This window comes from Theropithecus gelada, chromosome X (genome assembly GCF_003255815.1).
Source record: "Theropithecus gelada isolate Dixy chromosome X, Tgel_1.0, whole genome shotgun sequence".
In the NCBI taxonomy this organism is placed as follows: domain Eukaryota; kingdom Metazoa; phylum Chordata; class Mammalia; order Primates; family Cercopithecidae; genus Theropithecus; species Theropithecus gelada.
In genome coordinates, this window is record NC_037689.1 from 9,076,671 (window position 1) to 9,097,358 (window position 20,688).

The following is a 20,688-nucleotide window of genomic DNA, read 5'->3' on the forward strand; positions in this document are numbered from 1 at the left end:
TGCATGATACCATGCCTGACTAAGTTTTTGTAATTTAGTAGAGACGGGGATTTCACCATTTTGTCCAGGCTGGTCTCAAACTCCTGAGGTCAGGCAATCCACCCACCTTGGCTTCCCAAAGTGCTAGGATTACAGGTGTGAGTCACCGCACCCGGACCTAGCACCATTTTTTAAAAAATACTTTAAGTTCTAGGGTACATGTGCACAATGTGCAGGTTTGTTACATATGTATACATGTGCCATGCTGGTGTGCTGCACCCATTAACTCGTCATTTACATTAGGTGTATCTCCTAATGCTATCCCTTTTTCCTCCCCTCAGCCCACGACAGACTCTGGTGTGTGATGTTCCCCTTCTTGCGTCCAAGTGTTCACATTGTTCAATTCCCACCTATGAGTGAGAATATGCAGTGTTTGGTTTTTTGTCCTTGTGATAGTTTGCTGAGAATGATGGTTTCCAGCTTCATCCATGTCCCTACAAAGGACACAAACTCATCCTTTTTTATGGCTGCATAGTATTCCATGGTGTGTATGTGCCACATTTTCTTAATCCAGTCTATCATTGATGGACATTTGGGTTGGTTCCAAGTCTTTGCTATTGTGAATAGTGCCACAATAAACATACATGTGCATGTGTCTTTATAGCAGCATAATTTATAATCCTCTGGGTATATACCCAGTAATGGGATGGCTAGGTCAAATGGTATTTCTATTTCTAGATCCTTGAGGAATCGCCACACTGTCTTCCATGATGGTTGAACTAGTTTACAGTCCCACCAACAGTGTAAAAGTGTTCCTATTTCTCTACATCCTCTCCAGCACCTGTTGTTTCCAGACTTTTTAATGATCGCCATTCTAACTGGTGTGAGGTGGTATCTCATTGTGGTTTTGATTTGCATTTCTCTGATGGCCAGTGATGATGAGCATTTTTTCATGTGTCTGTTGGCTGCATAAATGTCTTCTTTTGAGAAGTGTCTGTTCATATCCTTCACCCACTTTTTGATGGGGTTGCTTTTTTCTTGTAAATTTGTTTCAGTTCTTTGTAGATTCTGGATATTAGCCCTTTGTCAGACGAGTAGATTGAAAAAAATTTTTCCCATTCTGTAGGTTGCCTGTTCACTCTGATGGTAGTTTCTTTTGCTGTGCAGAAGCTCTTTAGTTTAATTAGATCCCATTAGTAAATTTTGGCTTTTGTTGCCATTGCTTTTGGTGTTTTAGCCATGAAGTCCTTGCCCATGCCTATGTCCTGAATGGTATTTGCCTAGGTTTTCTTCTAGGGTTTTTATGGTTTTAGGTCTACCATTTAAGTCTTTAATCCATCTTGAATTAATTTTTGTATAAGGTGTAAGGAAGGGATCCAGTTTCAGCTTTCTACATATGGCTAGCCAGTTTTCCCAGCACCATTTATTAAATAGGGAATCCTTTCCCCATTTCTTGTTTTTGTCAGGTTTGTCAAAGATCAGATGGTTGTAGATGTGTGGTATTATTTCTGAGGGCTCTGTTCTGTTCCATTAGTCTATATCTCTGTTTTGGTACCAGTACCATGCTGTTTTGGTTACTGTGGCCTTGTAGTATAGTTTGAAGTCAGGTGGCGTGATGTCTCCAGCTTTGTTCTTTTGGCTTAGGATTGTCTTGGCAATGTGGGCTCTTTTTTGGTTCCATATGAACTTTAAGGTAGTTTTTCCAATTCTGTAAAGAAAATCATTGGTAGCTTGATGGGGATGGCATTGAATCTATAAATTACCTTGGGCAGTGTGGTCATTTTCATGATATTGATTCTTCCTATCCATGAGCATGGAATGTTCTTCCATTTGTTTGTGTCCTCTTTTATTTTGTTGAGCAGTGGTTTGTAGTTCTCCCTGAAGAGGTCCTTACATCCTTTGTAAGTTGGATTCCTAGGTATTTTATTCTCTTTGAAGCAGTTGTGAATGGGAGTTCACTCATGATTTGGCTCTCTGTTTGTCTGTTATTGGTGTATAAGAATGCTTGTGATTTTTGCACATTGATTTTGTATCCTGAGACTTTGCTGAAGTTGCTTATCAGCTTAAGGAGATTTTGGGCTGAGACGATGGGGTTTTCTAAATATACAATCATGTCATCTGCAAACAGGGACAATTTGACTTCCTCTTTTCCTAATCGAATACTCTTTATTTCTTTCTCCTGCTTGATTTCCCTGGCCAGAAATTCCAGGACTATGTTGAATAGGAGTGGTGAGAGAGGGCATCCCTGTCTTGTGCCAGTTTTCAAAGGGAATGCTTCCAGTTTTTGCGCATTCACTATGATATTGGCTGTGGCTTTGTCATAAATAGCTCTTATTATTTTGAGATATGTCCCATCAATACCGAATTTATTGAGAGTTTTTAGCATGAAGGTCTGTTGAATTTTGTCAAAGGCCTTTTCTGCATCTATTGAGATAATCATGTGGTTTTTGTCTTTGGTTCTGTTTATATGCTGGATTACGTTTATTGATTTGCGTATGTTGAACCAGCCTTGCATCCCAAAGATGAAACCCACTTGATCATGGTGGATAAGCTTTTTGTTGTGCTGCTGGATTCGGTTTGCCAGTATTTTATTGAGGATTTTTGCATCGATGTTCATCAGGGATATTGGTCTAAAATTATCTTTTTATGTTGTGTCTCTGCCAGGCTTTGGTATCAGGATGATGCTGGCCTCATAAAATGAGTTAGGGAGGATTTCCTCTTTTTCTATTGATTGGAATAATTTCAGAAGGAATGGTACCAGCTCTTCCTTGTACCTCTCATAGAATTTGGCTGTGAATCTGTCTGGTCCTGGACATTTTTTGGTTGCTAGACTATTAATTATTGCCTCAATTTCAGAGCCTGTTATTGGTCTATTCAGGGATTCAACTTCTTCCTGGTTTAGTCTTGGGAGGGTGTATGTGTCCAGGAATTTATCCATTTCTTCTAGATTTTCTAGTTTATTTGCATAGAGGTGTTTATAGTATTCTCTGATGGTAGTTTGTATTTCTGTGGGATCGGTGGTGATATCCCCTTTATCATTTTGTATTGCATCTGTTTGATTCTTCTCTCTTTTCTTCTTTATTAGTTTTGCTAGCAGTCTATCAATTTTGTTGATCATTTCAAAAAACCAGCTCCTGGATTCATTGATTTCTTGAAGGGTTTTTTGTGTCTCTATCTCCTTCAGTTCTACTCTCATCTTAGTTATTTCTTGCCTTCTGCTAGCTTTTGAATGTGTTTGCTCTTGCTTCTCCAGTTCTTTTAATTGTGATGTTAGGGTGTCAATTTTAGATCTTTCCTGCTTTCTCTTGTGGGCGTTTAGTGCTGTAAATTTCCCTCTACACACTGCTGTAAATATGTCCCAGAGATTGTGGTATGTTGTGTCTTTGTTCTCATTGGTTTCAAACAACATCTTTATTTCTGCCTTCATTTCCTTATGTACCCAGTAGTCATTCAGGAGCAGGTTGTTCAGTTTCCATTTAGTTGAGCGGTTTTGAGTGAGTTTCTTAATCCTGAGTTCTAGTTTGATTGCACTGTGGTCTAAGAGACAGTTTGTTATAATTTCTGTTCTTTTACATTCCTAGCACCATGTTTTAAAACAGCTTTCCTTTCCCCAATGAATCGTGTTGGCACCTTTGTCAAAAATCAGTTGACCACAAATGCAAGGGTTTATTTTTGGACTCTCACTTCTGTTCTATTTATTTATGTGTCTATCCTTTGCAAGTACCACACTATCTTGGTAACTGTAGCTTTACAGTAATTTTTGAAATTGGGAGATGAAAGTCCCCGACTTTATTCTTTTTTTCAGAGTTGGTTTGTTCTAGGTATTGTACATTTTCATATACCTAAACTCCTATTTTTGTAGATGAGAACATCAAAGTGCCCAGAGAACGAATGGTTTAAACAGTGTCTCAATAATTTTGTGCTAGCCTTCTGATATTTCAAAACTCATTCCATGTGATGATGGCTCATTTCTGTGGCTCTACTTTACAAACTCAAAGTAAACTACATCCAGCCTTTCTAGTGATCGTAAGCACCCCACCTATTTCTATCAGAGATCCCACAGTCAGCAAGATCCTGTCCTCCCTACCTCCACCTCAAGTCACCTGATATCCTTTCCTGTCTCTTATTTTTCTCCACTGGCTGTTACTCTAAAATCTCCCTACTAAGCTTAGATCTGTTCCATGGCATTGAATTAAGCATTTGGTATATTGATCTGGTGTTTGGAAAAGTACTTCACTTTGCCAGAAAAGTTGCTACTTCAAAAACATTGCACTCTAAGAGTCACATGTTTCAAATAAAATTGTTTCCAAGCAGCTGAAATCTCCTGGAGTAGCACAACTAGGGTAGCTGGTGTGTAGCAGCCAGTTATGCTCATAGCTTTTTATGAGCATTGATGTCTGAATATAGCCTGTTTCTTCCAAGTCTGGACCAATATTGGTAGCAAGGAGAAATGGAAAATTTATCTGTTGATAGGATACTGAGGCTTCAAAGGGGCCCAGGAACACATTTCTGTGTTTGCATGGGATACCAGTTACATTAACTGCTGTCCAGTTACCATTTAGCATGACTCCTCTCTCTAAGAAGGCATTTGAGAAATAAGATAGTTTTCCTTCCTGTCTTTCTCCACCTTTTATCTATATATCATTCACCCTCTGCTTTCTTAATGCTTACCTCCCTGTAGTAGCCGCCTTAAGAACAAGATGTGGTATGGCCTTCTGGGAACCAAGGAACTTTTGCAGCGCTCTTACAGGAAACTGGAAGAACGAGTGCATTTGGAGGTTAGTGGAAAAGGGGGTAGTCTTTCCTGGGTATGGAGAAAGGAAATCTCACGGCCTTGGGAATACCCTATATGCTGGTTCTTCCTGAGCTTTAACTCTGTGATCCTCACAGCTCATGGGAGGAAGGCATAAAGATAGATTTCCATGTAATGGAAGAGAAGACAGAGCCCTTTCCCCATCTCTGTAAATGTTCTTTCATGTTGCTATTTAAAGATCCAGCTAATGAGAGCTACTCTTTTCTTTCAGTGTGATGGAGAAACCATCTCCTTGCCAAACCTGCAAGGCATCGTAGTGCTCAACATTACCAGCTATGCCGGAGGTATCAACTTCTGGGGAAGCAACACAGCAACCACGGTTAGTATGGAACAAGGAATTGGGAGGGAGAAAGGCATGATCCCACTAAGGTCTCTCAGAAGGAAGCATTGTGCTAACTGAAGTGAAAAATGGACAATGGGAGAAGAGGCTGAAAACCTTTATTAGCAGCAGCTGTATGATCAGTTTTTTAGGCAATTACCATCCAAGAGCAGAAAATTCAACCGAAGACCTCAGGATAAGGTCAACTCTTAGGTGTTGCCTGAGCTTTGGATTTTCCATTCCTCAGGTCTGACAGATCCTTTAAAGGCTCTCTAGACCATGCTTTTTTTTTTTTTTTTTTTTTTTTTTTTTTTTTTTTTTTTTTTTTAGACGGAACCTCGCTCTGTCATCCAGGCTGGAGTGGCATGATCTCAGCTCATTGCAACCTCCACCTCCCAGGTTCAAGCGATTCTCCTGCCTCAGCCTCCCAAGTAGCTGGGATTACAGGCACCAGCCACCATGCCCAGCTAACTTTTGTATTTTTAGTAGAGACAGGGTTTCGCCATGGTGGCCAGGCTGGTCGACCTTGAACTTTTGGCCTCAGGTGATCCACCCGCCTCTGCCTCCCAAAGTGCTAGGATTACAGGTGTGAGCCACTGCACCCGGCCAAGGCCATGCTCTTTTCTCCAAGGAATTCTGTCAGTAAAATCTCCTGGGAAGCTGACCACGACCGCTTTACTCTGAGTTTACCCAAGAAGGTCATAAGGCCAATAAGACTGGCCTCGGGGGGTTATGATGCTGGACTGGACAAGGAGGGAACTGGCTAAGAGTTCAGTATCCTTTTCCCAGATTGGCTTCCTGACCTCATCTTTTTCCCTTTTAATAATGAAGTGTTTCCTCTCTTCATGAGCTAGAAAAATTCTCACCAGGAGCCTTTAAACATGCCTTCTTGTTATAGACAGGGTGGGATTTCTCAAGGGTGGGAGATGTGACACAGTTCTTCCTCTTCAGGAATATGAGGCTCCTGCAATCGATGATGGGAAGCTGGAGGTGGTGGCAATATTTGGCTCTGTGCAGATGGCAATGTCCCGTATTGTCAACCTGCATCATCATCGCATTGCCCAGGTAGGCAGGAGCTGGGTGGGCACCACGAAGGCGCTGAGTTTTTTGGCTGCTACCCAGGATGTGAGATAGTCCCAGGAATTAACTGGGTATAAGAATGCCAGGGTGGAGTGAGCAGGTTATCTGGTGGGCAGTAAAGTGCTGACTGAGGTTGGAGGCAGAGGTGGCAGAAGCCAATGGAGCAAAAAGCCCATAAGAAACAGGCGTTTCTTCCTGGGATGATCTGATTCACATCCTTTCCAGTCCTGCTTCACATCCTTTCCAGTCCTGCTTCAGATACACATTCAAGGCCATAACTATGAGATTATCAGATAGAGTTATAGCAGTTGCCTCATTTTTATCTCCCATTCTTCCTCATTTTCTCTGGCAGTGCCATGAGGTGATGATAACCATTGATGGTGAAGAAGGTATCCCAGTGCAGGTGGATGGGGAGGCCTGGATTCAGAGACCAGGCCTTATCAAGATTAGATACAAGAATGCTGCTCAGATGCTGACAAGAGATCGGGTAAGGGGGAAAAACTTGTCTTGGGCTCCTATACTGCCTCATCCATAGTCACTTGAGTACTGAATATTTCCACTCAAGCAGAATTCCTCAAAGGGAGGTCTGTGTGCCTCTGGCATCAGAGTCACTTGAGATGCTAGTTATAAATGCATTCTTGGGCCCCACACCAGACCCACTGAACCACATAGGGGTGCATAGTTTCCAGGAACCCAAATTTGCCAACAAGCTCCTCAAGACATTCTGATATATACTGACATTTACAAACACTGTCCAGGAGAGTGAGACAAGGAGCTTCCTCCTCTGGTTTTGGACAAGGTTATCCTCCTCTCTCCACTGCAAAGAGAGCTAAAGGCGTCAGAAGATTATGGAAAAATCTCCTTCAGCAACAGATTCTGCATTGAATATGGTCTTTAGGTATCTCTAAGGTTCCTTAAAATGCTGCATTCATAAATGTCATCCACTTCAGCTAAACTTTCTGAAGCTTTTAAAGGAGCTATTATTGATCACATATTCAATGCTTGGAGATTATCTTGCACTCTAACCTGTGAAAAGTCCATAGAAACAGCAATAGAGAAGGGAAGAGAAGTCCAGTTTATAAACTGCCTATTCTGTGCTAAGCATTTACGTTTCTCTCACGTAGGTTCTCTCCACAATCCTATGAGGTGGATACACTTACTCACGTTTTACAGATGAGGAAAATGAGAACCAGAGAGGTTAAATAATTTGCTAATGGTCACACAACTAGTAAATGACAGAAACACGATTCAAAATTCAATTAAATATGTCTGGCTCTAAACTGCATCACCACATATTGCCTACATTTGGCAAAGAAGGGAGCAGGAAAGGTGCTCCACTCTCTTGTCAGTCGTGATGCCTTCATATGGGAGCTTCTAGGAAGCAGACTTGTGTCTGATCCAAGTCTGGTGTCCCAAAACCCAGCATACTCAGAACAACAAAAACTAAAAGGGCATAGTCCAGAAGAGATGGAATAAAATGATGGATACTTGTATAGGTATATAGATGGGTATGACAGAGGGAATGGACAGGGGACCCTCCTTCCCCTTTACCCACTGCAGCCACATACCCATTGCCCACAAATTTCAGGCTCACAGACAGATCCGTCATGTGCCCTAGTAGCTACAGCAATCATTAGGATATGCCACTGTATTCATCTCCAGGACTTTGAGAACTCAATGAAAATGTGGGAGTACAAGCATACTGAAATTCAAGCTACCCCTCAACCCCAACTGGATTCCCAGGACTCTCAAGAGAGCCTCTCTGATGAGGAGTATGCCCAGATGCAGCACTTAGCTCGGCTTGCAGAAAACCTCATCAGCAAGTAAGTGGACTGGCCTAGATACAGGGCTGAGAATCCCGAGAAGGCATAGGGAGAAGAAGCCAGTTTGTGTCTATTGGCTACTAGGGAGCCTGGCCTCGGAGAGGAATTTAGCTTAGAGCTCTAAAAATTGAGTAGGACCCTCACAATCCAGGCAGGAAATATTCTTTGTGCTCAGCAATAAGCCAGTTTAGACATCTCTCATTAGACCAGGGATGAATTTGGATCTTTTGATGCTGCTCCAAACCCAACAGAACTAAGACTGTTTACCCTTGCCCTTAAATATCAGGAGGGCCTTGGAGTTCCTAGAGTCGGCTGCCCTCCTCTGTTCTAGCCTTCTACCTTCTCCAAGTTCCCAGTATCTAAATTCAGGTGAGACAAGGATGGGTAAAGGTAAATACCTAGAGAAGAGTAGAAACATTTGCTAGCATAGGTGGCTACCTACAGAAGAGCAGAAATAACAGGAGGGAGTCATGAGTCCAAGTCAGGTACCCAGGGCTTTTACTTCTACCCTTACCCAAACCCTCACCAGCGCCCCAGGCCAGAAGTCCTTCAGAAATCCCGGCTCATCTATTTGTCCTTGCTTTATTACAGACTTAATGACCTGAGCAAGGTCCACCAGCATGTGTCTGTCCTCATGGATTCTGTGAATGCCAGCGCTGACATCCTGAATGATATATTTTATAGCCAAGACAGTGGCAATGAGATGGGTGCAGCTTCCTGTATTCCCATTGAAGTAAGTGGAAAAGGAGTGAATTAAGGAAAGACAAACCAGATAGGAAAGAGGATGAAAGGGAAGGAAGCGGAGCCAGAGGCTGGATGGAGAAACTGGGCAAATATGGCAGGAAACTGATGGATAGAGTGGACGGGAAGGCAGGCATTCCTTGACTTGTTACAGATCCAAGGTGGCTGCTGAAAACCACAGCAGATTTCATCAGCCTGAGAGCTAGCCCTCTTCCCTGACTGCCATCCATCCCACCAGCCTCAAGGGAGAAATGGACAATGAATGACGAGAAACTTGTACTTGGGCCTTCCTTATCCCAAGTAGATCTCTGTATAATCTGATAAGGGGACACCTGTTTTTGGAACTAGAACTTCTGGGTGCCTTGGTTTTCCTCTTGAGGGAAAGGTCCATATCAGGCAGGACACTTAATGTTAAATGTGTCACCCCATGGCTTTGTCCACTGCCAGAATTGTTAACTGATGCTTTTAAAAAGTAACTTTAGTGCTAGGCAAAAGATATAATTGTGTCAGGGCCTGATTACAGTTGCAGGAGGCCCGCAACTCAAGTCCTGAAGTTGCAAGAAGAGAGATGGTAGGCCCTAATTCCACCTGCCCTGGAATGATGGTTTTGGCCTAGGGACAACAAGTGGCCTTAAATTTACCCTCTGGTTTGCATATTTCCTATTTTCCTATACCCACTGCAATCAATCAGTGATGCCAAAGCCAAACCATGCTCTGCCACTTCACATAGTACTACACAACTACTGTACCAGCAGTTGTCAACTGGCACTGGTTCTGATTGGTTGGTGCTCATGTTGTACTAGTTGTGCTATATTTTGAATAATGCTTTTTCACCTATAGCCACATCCTACTAGCTTGCTTCTACATTCCCACGGAGAAGCCAGGAGAAGCCAGCTGCATGCTTACTAACCAACAACTCCCCTGTCTTTGTCTTTTTCTCTCCTTTTCTGTTCTTCTCTCAGACTCTAAGCAGAAATGATGCTGTAGATGTTACATTTAGTCTTAAAGGGCTCTACGATGACACCACAGCTTTCCTGGATGAAAAGCTGGTGAGTGCAGGGGGTTGGAGCATGGGAGGGCAAAGTATTCTATCTGAACATGATCATGGTCTTGTGCTTGGTCCAAGGGCACTGGAGACCCGTGGGAGCATTTTGGCCAGGTGCTTGCCTGGAATTCCCTACTGTGTCACCTAGGATTGTTGTTGATTATATGACTTCATGGGTTATGCTAATCCATAGGGACTACCATACTCTTGAGAGAAAGCCTCAACCTCTCCTTTGGTAAATGTCTTGTGGCTTCAGACCAGGCCAATAAAAAGTAGAGTGTTATCATACTTGATACAGCTCCAGTAGAAAAAAGTGAGCTCTTTTGAACTGCTCTGTGCCTCCTAAGTTTCTATATGCCTCTTTCACCCTATGAGAAGGTGGTGTGGAATAGTGGGAAAATTGGGAGATTCCTGGGTTCAAATCTCAAATCTGCCACTTACTAGCTATTAATATATTAGTTTCCTAAGGCTGCCATAACAAAGTATCAAGAACTAGGTGTCCTCAAACAACAGAAATGTATTTCTCACAATTCTGGAAGCTAAGAAGTCCAAAATCAAGGTGTCAGCAGGGCCATCCTCTCTCTAAAACCTGTGAGGGGTCCTTTGCCTCTTTCTAGCTTCCAGTGGTTTTCTGACAAGCTTTGGTGTTCCTTGGATTGTAGATGCATCACTTCAATCCTCTATCTTCACATGATGTTCTCTCTGTGTTTCTCTGTCTTCACAAGGCCATCTTCTTATAAGGACACGGTCACATTGGATTGGGGCCTACCCTATCCAATATGATCTCAACAACTAATTGCATCTGCAATGACCCTATTTCCAAACAAGGTCACATTCTGATGTACTGGGGATTAGGTCTTCAATGTATCATTCCTGGAGGGACACAATTCAACCTATAACACTAGCTGTGCGACTTCACCTCTCTGGGTCCTAGTTTCCATATCTACAAGATAGGAATTACAATCCTTACCTCTCCAGGGTGTTGTATATTGGTACCTATCAGTGCCTAGCACATACTAGCAGCTTCATAGATGGTACATTTTATTACTGCCAGGGAGAACAGACTGAGGCTCCATTTTTGAGCTACAAGGCTAGTTGCATGTTTCTCAGAATGCAAAACCCATAGGCATACTTGGTGAGTGTGCTCTGATGAGGTGACTAATTATGATCATCCCACTTTAGGGTTGGCTGGTAAGGCCCTGAGGCAGGTGCTGTGCTTGCCTCTCATCTAATTAAGGTTTATTTGAAGAGGGGCTTCTGAGATATTGCAAGAAGTGCATCTATTTCCTCGTTTCATTTGCTCATCTAACTGGCACACTGCACAGGAGGCAGAGTGGCTAAGGCAATCAGGTCAGGCTGTCCCAACATCTGAGCCCCAAGCTAGTCTTTCAGCCTCAGACAACATCAACAGAAGTACCTTCTATATATAGGCAGAGCTCAATGGCCTTGCCTGTTTGGGCAGCAGGAAATGGGTGAGTTTGGTCTCTTGTCACCATTCAGACTTTCCTGAGACTCATGACCTGAAAATTGGTTCATACCAACCAACAACCCAACTTGAGCACATACCACACTTGAGAAGTCTCCCACCTCATAGGGCCTGGTGAGAACTTCAACACACATACACATCCACACATCCAAATGTGGCCAAGAAGCAGGCAGCAGCTAAGAATGACCATGTATCTCCAGAAAGGCTGTCCTAGAGGTGAGATGGAGATACAGCTTGTTTCATTTGGGTGTTATTCCTCCCCTTGAAGAAGGAGGGCAGTAAGGAGCTCAGAGTTAGCAAGGGGAAGTAAATTGATGACGAAGTGAATCCTTCCCAGTAATTCCCACTTCCCTTACTTGGCACACACATGTCCCGTCCATCTAGGGCAATCTTTGTTCCAGAGGTGCATAATCTTGGAAATTGTTTTCTTAAGTTACTAGTTGAAAAGCAAAAATCATTATTTGTCTGCACTGACTTGTTCCTCCCTCAGTATCCCATCGTCACTGACCATAACCTCCTACCCTGTACTCCTCTCATTCACATGCCACCCATTTGTGACAGCCAGCAAGGCTCGACCTATGGCTGGAGCAGCAAGTGGCCCGTGCACAGCAAAAAGCCACATAAGTGCTAGATTGAAAGTAAAGTGCATGCCGGGGAGTAGAGGTGAGGCCAGGTTAGGTGGGCTGTAAGCATGTGAGGGCTGGAGATATCTGTGCCCACCTGTTCTCCCAGCTCACTACTTACTGGATTGTGAACTATCTCACCTGTGTTGATGTTCTAGAACTTGATTCTTCTAAGTCGAAGATGGTCCCAAAAGAATCCATTTTAAGTCTTTCATGGACTGTACAGAGTTCATCTTGTGGGCGCTGGGGGTTACTAGGGAGCACTTAAATTTGCTTCCTAAACCTGTGGGACAAGCCATCTAGAACTCATTTCTTAATTAGTAAGAGTGATAGGTTGGGGCTAAAGCACGGCCAAGGGAGACAGACTCTCTTTTCCAGGAGGAGAAAGTTGAGCCAGCCTCTCTGTAGCTCTCTCCTTGCTTCACAAAACAACCTTTAAATTACAGTAAGCATGTAATAAAGATTCCCTCAGCATCTGGCCTCCCCACATGTCTTTGCTAAGACAGTGTTGTATAGAGGGTAGGTTATATAGTTAAACAGACCTGGATTCTGTCTAGCTGTGTGATCTTGAGCACCAAACTTCTTGGAATCTGTTTTCTCACCCATGGAATGAGAACAATAGTACCTTGTAAGGTATTGTAAGGCTACCAGGAAGATGGGACAAAATTATGTATGTACACTGCTTGGCACACAGTATATGCTCAAAACTAGGTAGCTTTTACTTAGGGGAACACTGGGATGTCTCCAGGGACTTCAGGTCAACAGTAGGACCCTTGTCCTGGACCCTAAGCTGTAGGGGTGAAGCTCAGTGTTAATTGATACTAATCAAAAGGCCTCTCTGCTTGCAAAACTGTAAGCATGCCCCGCCCCAAGGAGAGCCCCATCATTTGGTTGTTTTCTGGATATTCCTGTTGAGAAAGAAAAGAGCTGGCTATGGGCCAAAGGGATGCAAGTTGGCACCTTGTGGTCTCTTGGTCACTAGCAGGGACTGGGAGTAGGGGAGAGTGTAAGAGTCTACAAAAGTGCTAGGCATTGGACACTCACTCTTTTTCCTGTCTGTACCAGCTGAGAAGTGCTGAGGATGAGACCGCACTACAAAGCGCCCTGGATGCCATGAATAAGGAGTTCAAAAAACTATCTGAGATTGACTGGATGAATCCAATCTTTGTTCCAGAGGTGCGTAATCTTGGAAATTGGGAAATAAAGGGAAAGAGGGATTCTTCCTTAGTGCCCTCCCTTCCAGTGTGGGCCAGGACATCGTGACTGTAGTACAGGGTGTCCAGTGCTGGCTTTCAACTGAAGGTTACTGGAGCGTCCTCCCTGCCCACCTCCCCCTAATCTCTTCATCATAAATAGATAGGGTAAAGCAGAAAACATGTAGAAAGATTAGGCAACTGAGGAAAAATAACCAGAAAGAAGACTCATTCTGTAACAAGAGATGATCAAGAAAGAATAAGCAAGATAGGTTTTTTCGTGTGTTGTTTTCCTGGCTGCAAATTCCCCCTCCCTGCTCAGCACCTGCTGCCAGGACTGAACTTCATCTAGTTCATACCAGTATGGCCATGCCAGTTGTTCACAGCCAATACCTGCTCTAAATGGTTGGTGCCCAGGCCATACTGGTGGTTAAATCTTCCAAATATTACCTCTCCCTGCTGCTTTCCATCCCTCCCACTCTGGGTTTTCTGGCAACAAAGTTAATCTCAAAATTGTAATTTACTGAGACCAGTAGTAAAACAAGCACACTTTAGCAGGCCTGAGCTGGAATTACGGAGCCTGAATGATCTGCACAGCAGAGAGCCCACATTCATAATTAAGAGTTATGTTTAGAGAACCCTCTTTGCATTCCAGACAGGGAAGCAGCTGGGCTGGCAGGCAAGGGTCTTCCCTATAAGAAGGTATTTGGCCAAGGGCAAGTAAGGGCTCACCAAACTATATGCCTGAAGGAAGAGGTGTTTTTTCCTAATTCATGCAGAGATTCCATGTGAGCTAGCAGTGGCGCTAGCAATCTCATCCTTCTAATCCCCAGCCACATGAGCTCAGGTGAAATATTTAACCTCTCCAAGCTTCTGCTTCCTCATCTCTGATACAGGGATGTTAATAACCACTTTGCAAGGTTGCTTTGAGAGTTGTATGAGAGCATTTATTAATGCTAGCAAGGCACCTGGCATCAAGTAGCCTCTTAGTAAGGATCAATTGCTTTCCTAGGGCATGCGACCGGTGATGGGGGTGTTTCTCATACCTGGATAGAGAGCAGATCTCCCGGTTCTCTGCAGCCATTCTTGTTTACCACTTTTCCAGGACTCTAGCAATTATCTTTGAATATTAGGCAACTAACATTTTGACCTTCCTCTTGTGGTTTCTTAGGAAAAATCTTCGGACACTGACAGTAGAAGCCTCAGGCTGAAACTTAAGTTCCCCAAATTGGGAAAGAAAAAGCTAGAAGAGGAACACAAGCCTAAATCAGGCCAGAGTGCCCAGAGTTTTATTGGTAAGTCTCCCCTACAGGCAGAGGGGTCATGAAGACTTCCCCCAACAGCCTGGCTACCTCCCAGGAACTTAAAGCCCCCATTAGAAATGTTTGTGGGAATGGTGATGATGAAGGGGGAGGCCATCTGGGAGTCAGCAGTAAGTGATACCAAGCCATATCTTGGACAAGGTGAGAGAAAGTGATATGGACACTGGTAAGGGAAGAACCTGTGTGGTCTCCATGACATATACAGAAAACAAAAATGCTAACAGGCAGTGATTTTTCTGCCTGATTCACTCTTAAGAGTCAGGAACAGGTTCCGTGACCTATCTAAACACTTTTGTTCCTGTTATAGTAAGTGGTAGAAAAGCAACATATCTGTATGTTTTATTGTTTGAATTTTGGTTCCATTTCTTCTTTCTTCAGAATTGGCCTTAAAGACTATTGACATATCAGTGGGATTCAAAAGGTTCTCTTAGAGTTTTCAGTTGTGCCAATTCTAATGTCCATGGTGGCCCCTCCTAAATTTTGGTCCTAGACAACCCGGAAGCTTGAGAGATGTAGTAATAGTGGACATGGAAAAAAAGGAACAGGCTCACGCCTATAATCCCAACACTTTGGAAGGCCGAGGCAGGCCGACCGTTTGAGCCCAGGAGTTCAAGACCAGCCTGGGCAACATGGTGGGACCCCGTCTCTACAAAAAATAAAAAAATAATAGGGCATGGTGGTGTGCGTTTGTAGTCCTAGCTACTTGGGAGGCTGAGGTGGGAGGATTGCTTGAGCCTGGGAGGCTGAGGCTGCAGTGAGCTGTCATCGTGCTGCTGCTCTTCAGCCTGGGCAACAAAGTGAGACCTCATCTTGAAAGAAATAGGAAGGAGGGAGGGAGGGAGGAAGGGAGGAAGGGAGGGAGGGAGGAAGGGAGGGAGGGAGGAAGGGAGGGAGGGAGGAAGGAAGGAAGGAAGGAAGGAAGGAAGGAAGGGGTATAAGAGAGAAAGAATAAAGAAAGGAAGGAAGGAGAAAGGGAGAGAAACGAAAGAAAGAAGGAAAGAAAGAAAAAAGAAAAGAAAAAAAGAAAGGGACAGAGGGTAGCAGTTTGTTTTCAAGGAACTAAGAGTTTGCATGAATGCTAAGAGAGAGAATCTCTTGAATCAAGCTGTATTTTCTCAGGTATGGTCCAACTGGTTGATTCCTTAAGAGTCTGTCAATTGGGAGACTATGGTGTTTGCAAATATTTCTAAAGACTCTGATGGAGTCGATATCAGTTCCATAGATTATCAGGTTCTGAAAATTCATCCCATTTGTCTTTAGCTCACATGGTTTTAGCTGGTTTTCTCTGATGATTCAGAGATGGTTAGTAAAGTGGGAACAAACCAGTCTATCTTCTAACAGACTTTTTGCTCTCTTTTGGGTCCACATACTTAGGCATCTGGCAGTGTGCTAACCTCATTATTTCTATACCATTTTTTTCCTCTGAAGGAAGTCTGTGGCACCGCAGACATTGTGAAGATGAAGGAAAGGGCGATGATCCTCTAACACCATCAAGATCTCAACTGTAGCCCTTGAAAGCTGGAAGAACTCACAACATTGAGAATTCTACTTAAAAAGCTCTCAAAACCTCAATACAGGCTAGACTAAATCATTTCAGAACAAACATGAGCACCACCAAGAAAGACCCTCCAATTCTTTTCACTAATGCATTTTCCTGGACTTAATCTGGTCTCCTTAGAGGTTTACATTTCCTCATTGGCCAAAGGTTCTTGTTCTGAGTTGTCTTGTTCAGTTCTCCTTCTCTTTGTGCATCTTGAGCAACTATAATGTTTATTGGGATAAGCGCTTTATGAATGGCCTGGGATCTATAAAGGATTCAAGGGAGTTCACCTCTTCAGGGAGTTTTGAAATAGTTTTCTCTGACCAGCAGAGAAACTATCAATGCTAAGGAATGAATGAAAAGACACACAGACTCCCAGGGAGATGAAGAGAAGGGGGCAGGCAGGACAGCCAGGCTTGGTTGTGTGTCTCTCCGAATCCCTGCCAACTGCAACTTGCACCTTCAGATCTCTTCTAGCTGGCTCATTAAAATGAGAACTAGGTCCTGGGGGCTTGTCCACTTTCCTGTTAAGATGACCATGTGAAATCTCTTCTTGTAGATGTGGTAACTTCTCTCTCTCTCTCTCTCTCTCTCTCTTTCTGCAAACCCTTTGTGTTTTTCCATGTGTGCTTCTATGTCTGCATATGTCCAGGTGGTGCTCTGGTGGCTGGGTGGGCTCATTGGTTGGAACTCACCCTTCATGGCAACCATACAGGCTCCCCTCCTGCTGCCTTGATCCTAGCCTGCATGCCTCCATGGAGTGTTTGCCTGCATTCTTGCTGGAATTTTTAACTAAATGTTTTGCCGCTGTGCTGCAGTATAGATTATGTATAGAGACATAAAGATGTATATATATATACACACACACACACACATATATTTTTAAGAACTGAAAATACAACTCGACCTCTAAGTGACCCTATAATTTATTGTGCTAATCCAGGAATCCCTTCCCACTCCCCCTTACTCTACATAACACATACACCTCTACCAACTGCCCTATTTCTTGGTGGAGCTTCTAAATCTTTTGGTGCATTTTCAGCGTCTTAGAGGTGGCTGGGATCTATGGCCCAGCTGATTCTGATGCCCCCTTAAAATTCTGAGCCAGGCCATGGAAAGGGGAACAAAAACACCAATGCCCTAAAGAAGGGGTTTAAGCTGGCATGCTGCCTTTTTTTGCTCTGTTTGTCCTAGACTCTTCATCAGCAACTGTGCCCTTCCCCAATAAAAAGACTGTATGGAGCAACCAGGCCTTGAGCTCTGTGACTTAGATGCCTGAACTAGGGACTGCCTGACAATTAAGTCACAGCCTAGGCCCTTCCCCACAAGCTCCATCTTGGCCTCATCTTCTGGACAGGCTGTTGGGTCAGTCCTCAAGTCACCTTCAAATCTCCCATCTTGCCCTTTTCCCTTGAGTACAGAGGGGCATTGATCAGAAAAAACATGGGCCTGGAGAAATGAAGGCTAGAAGCCTCTGCTTTCCTGTGGTTCCTCTTGCAAATTTCTCACGAAAACAAACTATTCCTAAATCGCTCCAAATCCTAATTCACATTTTTCAAAAAGCCTTCTCCCGGTCAGGCAAATCTAATCAAACCCCAATGCCCAGAGAGGTTCTCTCTGGTCAGCCTTGCATCTTCACCCCACCCTTGACTCATACCTTTAGTTAAGTGTCCCTTCCCACTTATCAAGAGAAAACTGGCCTCTCCCTACTTCTCAAACTTAGTGTGCTCAATTACCTGATTCAGTCCAACGGCTGGTTCATTGAGGTGCACAATCCAGATTCCAAGCACTGGTTCTCAACTCTGGAACTCCACCAGCCTAACCCACTTAAACCAGCCACCTGTGCTCCACCTCCGCAGGGGTGAGGAGAAAAATATTAACAAGGGGATAGTCCCCAAATGTCTGATTGCTGTGCCAAACTAAGTCCTAGCTCTACAACTAGAGAAGAAAGTCAATGGAAAAAGATGACAGAAAACATTTAAAACTTATTTAAGCATCAGAATGTGTTAGCTTATTGTACATATTTGAGTAGTGAGTGTGCTGTTGCTGTGTCTTTGGCTTTCTCTGTTATTAGTCTTTCTTCCCAGGAGGAGGTATTAGATGAAATCAGCAAACTCACCATTGTAGCCCGACTTGGCTCCTCCATGGCTGCATGTGTTAACACCTGCACACACACTCACAGAGTGGGAACCAAGTTGCATTTTCTTCAGAAGAGCTTTTGCCGAAGGGGAAAATTTCCAAATGAGCAAAATTTAGGACGGCAGAAGGAAGTCCTGGGAGAAGGTAGCTTTATCTTGGCAGTGACTAAGCAAGGCAGTGTCTTGTAATTATTTTTATCACTGATGATAGTAAACTGTAATAAGACTCCATCTCTTGTGCTTACTTTGCTGCAATAGTTAGGTCTTTGTGCACAGTGATGCTGCTGTTGCTCTGTTGTACCATGTGGATTCCCTTTCACCCACCCTGTCCTCCCACTCTGAGTCAGAATGATATTGAATGAAATGTATTTGGGGCTAGAGTCAGCTCATGGAGCAGAGTTGATAGATGACAAGGCCCAGGAGCAGGTGTGGCTTGCTCAATCCCTCAGTTACCTCCTAAATTACTGTTACCAGTAGTTTCCCAAAAAGGAAGATAGCTTGCCAAGCACCTGTTATTGCATATGCTCACTTGGAAACAAAGCAAGAAGTGATCCCTCTCTCAAGGGAGTTGTCTTAGCCCTGGGAGTGTGAGCTCCTTTAAGGACTTTGTTAACTGCTTGCAGTAATTAATACAGTTGCTTGGGTGGTGGGCCCAAACACCAAATATCCATCTCAATTATGTTAGACATCATTAAGACCCAAAGCTCCAGGGTTTGGTTGTATCTTTGGTAGCACTTTCTGATGAATTGATTGGGTAGGCAATTCCTGGCCAGAAGGATAGTGGGGAAGAAAAGGCCAATATATTTGAACTGCCACCAACTGCTTCTGGTGTCATTACTATAGGAGGTAAACAGTTATGGGTCCCATTCTCCAGAAAGGCCCTGTGCTGTGTGCATAAGGGCAGGGTAAGAATAAGAAAGAGACTTTTTACCTTAATAAAACTGGGCCAGAAGAAACAGTCAGGGTCAACGTCATCTTCCCTCAGGACACAAATGGAAGAATTTTTGTTTCACGAGAGGTGGAAAATAACACCAAAGCAACCAAACCCATTAGCACCATTCCATCCTATATGAGACCTTGCTTGGGTATACGGTTTATGGAATTGCATTTGTCTATTTGTCAGCTAATCTGTAATCCATTGTTGTTTTCTGCTCTGTGCTTTTTATTTCCTCAGAGGCCCCTGCAAATAAGCAGCAGGGCCAGGGGCTGGTTGGGGGAGGAAGCTGGGGTAGTTACAGGGTAACAGGAAAAAGCAGGAAAAAAAAAAAGGTCCACAAAGTGTGCCTATTCCTCTCCCCCCGCCAAATGGAACACCAGTCCTCAAAGTTAATAAAGTATTGCTTCTTGAAATATTTTAATAAATGGATAAACATAATCAGTGCCAGTGCCTCATCATTTACCTCAGCATAAGGGGAGTTGGATGGTGGTGGAAATGGGGGGCAGGTGGGCTTGGGTGGTCATCCAAGCTCTAAACAAGCCACATGCGGGTCACGATGGCAGGTGAGGGAGGACAGCGGCAGCACAAACCAAGAATCTCCATCAGGGATGATCATGATACTAAAGGGGTTGCCAAGAAGAATTCTAAAACTTAGCTGCGACTCTGGATGATCCTGTGGGGAAATACATGCCACTGTAATTGTTCCAGGAGCTAATTCTCTGCAGGATACAAATCTCAGTGGAATTAGTTACTGGGGAGGCAAAGTGGGATAGAGTGTAGCCCAGACTGTTAAAAAAATGCATAAGGCACCTTGAAATCTGACAATATAATCTATTCCCCCCAATGCATACATCACATACTCCTCTCCTCTCCAGAGGGGTTTGAGGTGGGAAGGCATATTCTGTTCAAATGCAAAATCAGTTGGGCTCAGCATTAAATACAGTTTAATTTCTGTCACACTAATAGTGACCCCAGGGGAGCCAGTTCTTAGTCATGTTTAATAGGTAGGGAACTGAGGCTGTACTAGGCCAGGATTCCACAACATGCTACACCGGAGTGAGAACTTGAGTCTTCTAAATCCTTGATTTTCCCAACTGAAAAGTGTCTTACTTAGAGACAAAACATCTGTGACCTTCGGGACCACATTTCAGTCTACCCCCATAAAAACTACATTTTTAGGCTTTATGAGGGGAAACAGCCTTGTTGTTGAGGCGCTACCATCAGGGTGGGCCCTGTAATCCACATTAAGAAGTCTGTACTGCACCCTGTAGGCTAGTGAAGGACCATCAGAATTAAATTTTAAGTCTATTTTTCAAATGATCATACAATTGCCCTTTTCTTTTGGTGTAGAGCTCCATGAATTTTAACACATGTAGACATTCATGTAACCACCACCACTATCAGGATACAGAACAGTTTCCACTGCCCCAGAAATCTCCTTTATATTATTTCTTTATAATCACACCTTAACCCTATTTCTAACCACTGATCAATTTTACATCACTATGGTTTTGGGCTTTCAAGAATGTCATAGAATATGTAACCTTTTGAGACAGACTTCTTTAATTCAGCGAAATGCCTTTCATATTCTTTCAAGATGTCATGTGAATCAACAGTTTGTTCCTTTTAATTGCTGAATAGAATTCAAT

General features: G+C 43.5%; 1 protein-coding gene across 1 annotated transcript in view; it reads left to right on the plus strand.

The window, feature by feature from the left end:
* The window catches only part of DGKK (diacylglycerol kinase kappa), a 106,114-nt gene extending 86,637 nt beyond the window's left edge, over positions 1 to 19,477 (plus strand). The window contains exons 19-28 of the mRNA XM_025372835.1: positions 4,661 to 4,757; positions 5,004 to 5,111; positions 6,063 to 6,176; positions 6,544 to 6,678; positions 7,854 to 8,014; positions 8,606 to 8,747; positions 9,718 to 9,804; positions 12,975 to 13,085; positions 14,274 to 14,401; positions 15,857 to 19,477. Coding sequence (XP_025228620.1) covers positions 4,661 to 4,757; positions 5,004 to 5,111; positions 6,063 to 6,176; positions 6,544 to 6,678; positions 7,854 to 8,014; positions 8,606 to 8,747; positions 9,718 to 9,804; positions 12,975 to 13,085; positions 14,274 to 14,401; positions 15,857 to 15,932 — 1,159 coding nt within the window. The 3' untranslated portion in view covers positions 15,933 to 19,477. The remainder of the gene's footprint in view (positions 1 to 4,660; positions 4,758 to 5,003; positions 5,112 to 6,062; positions 6,177 to 6,543; positions 6,679 to 7,853; positions 8,015 to 8,605; positions 8,748 to 9,717; positions 9,805 to 12,974; positions 13,086 to 14,273; positions 14,402 to 15,856) is intronic.
* The last annotated feature ends 1,211 nt before the right edge of the window (positions 19,478 to 20,688 follow it).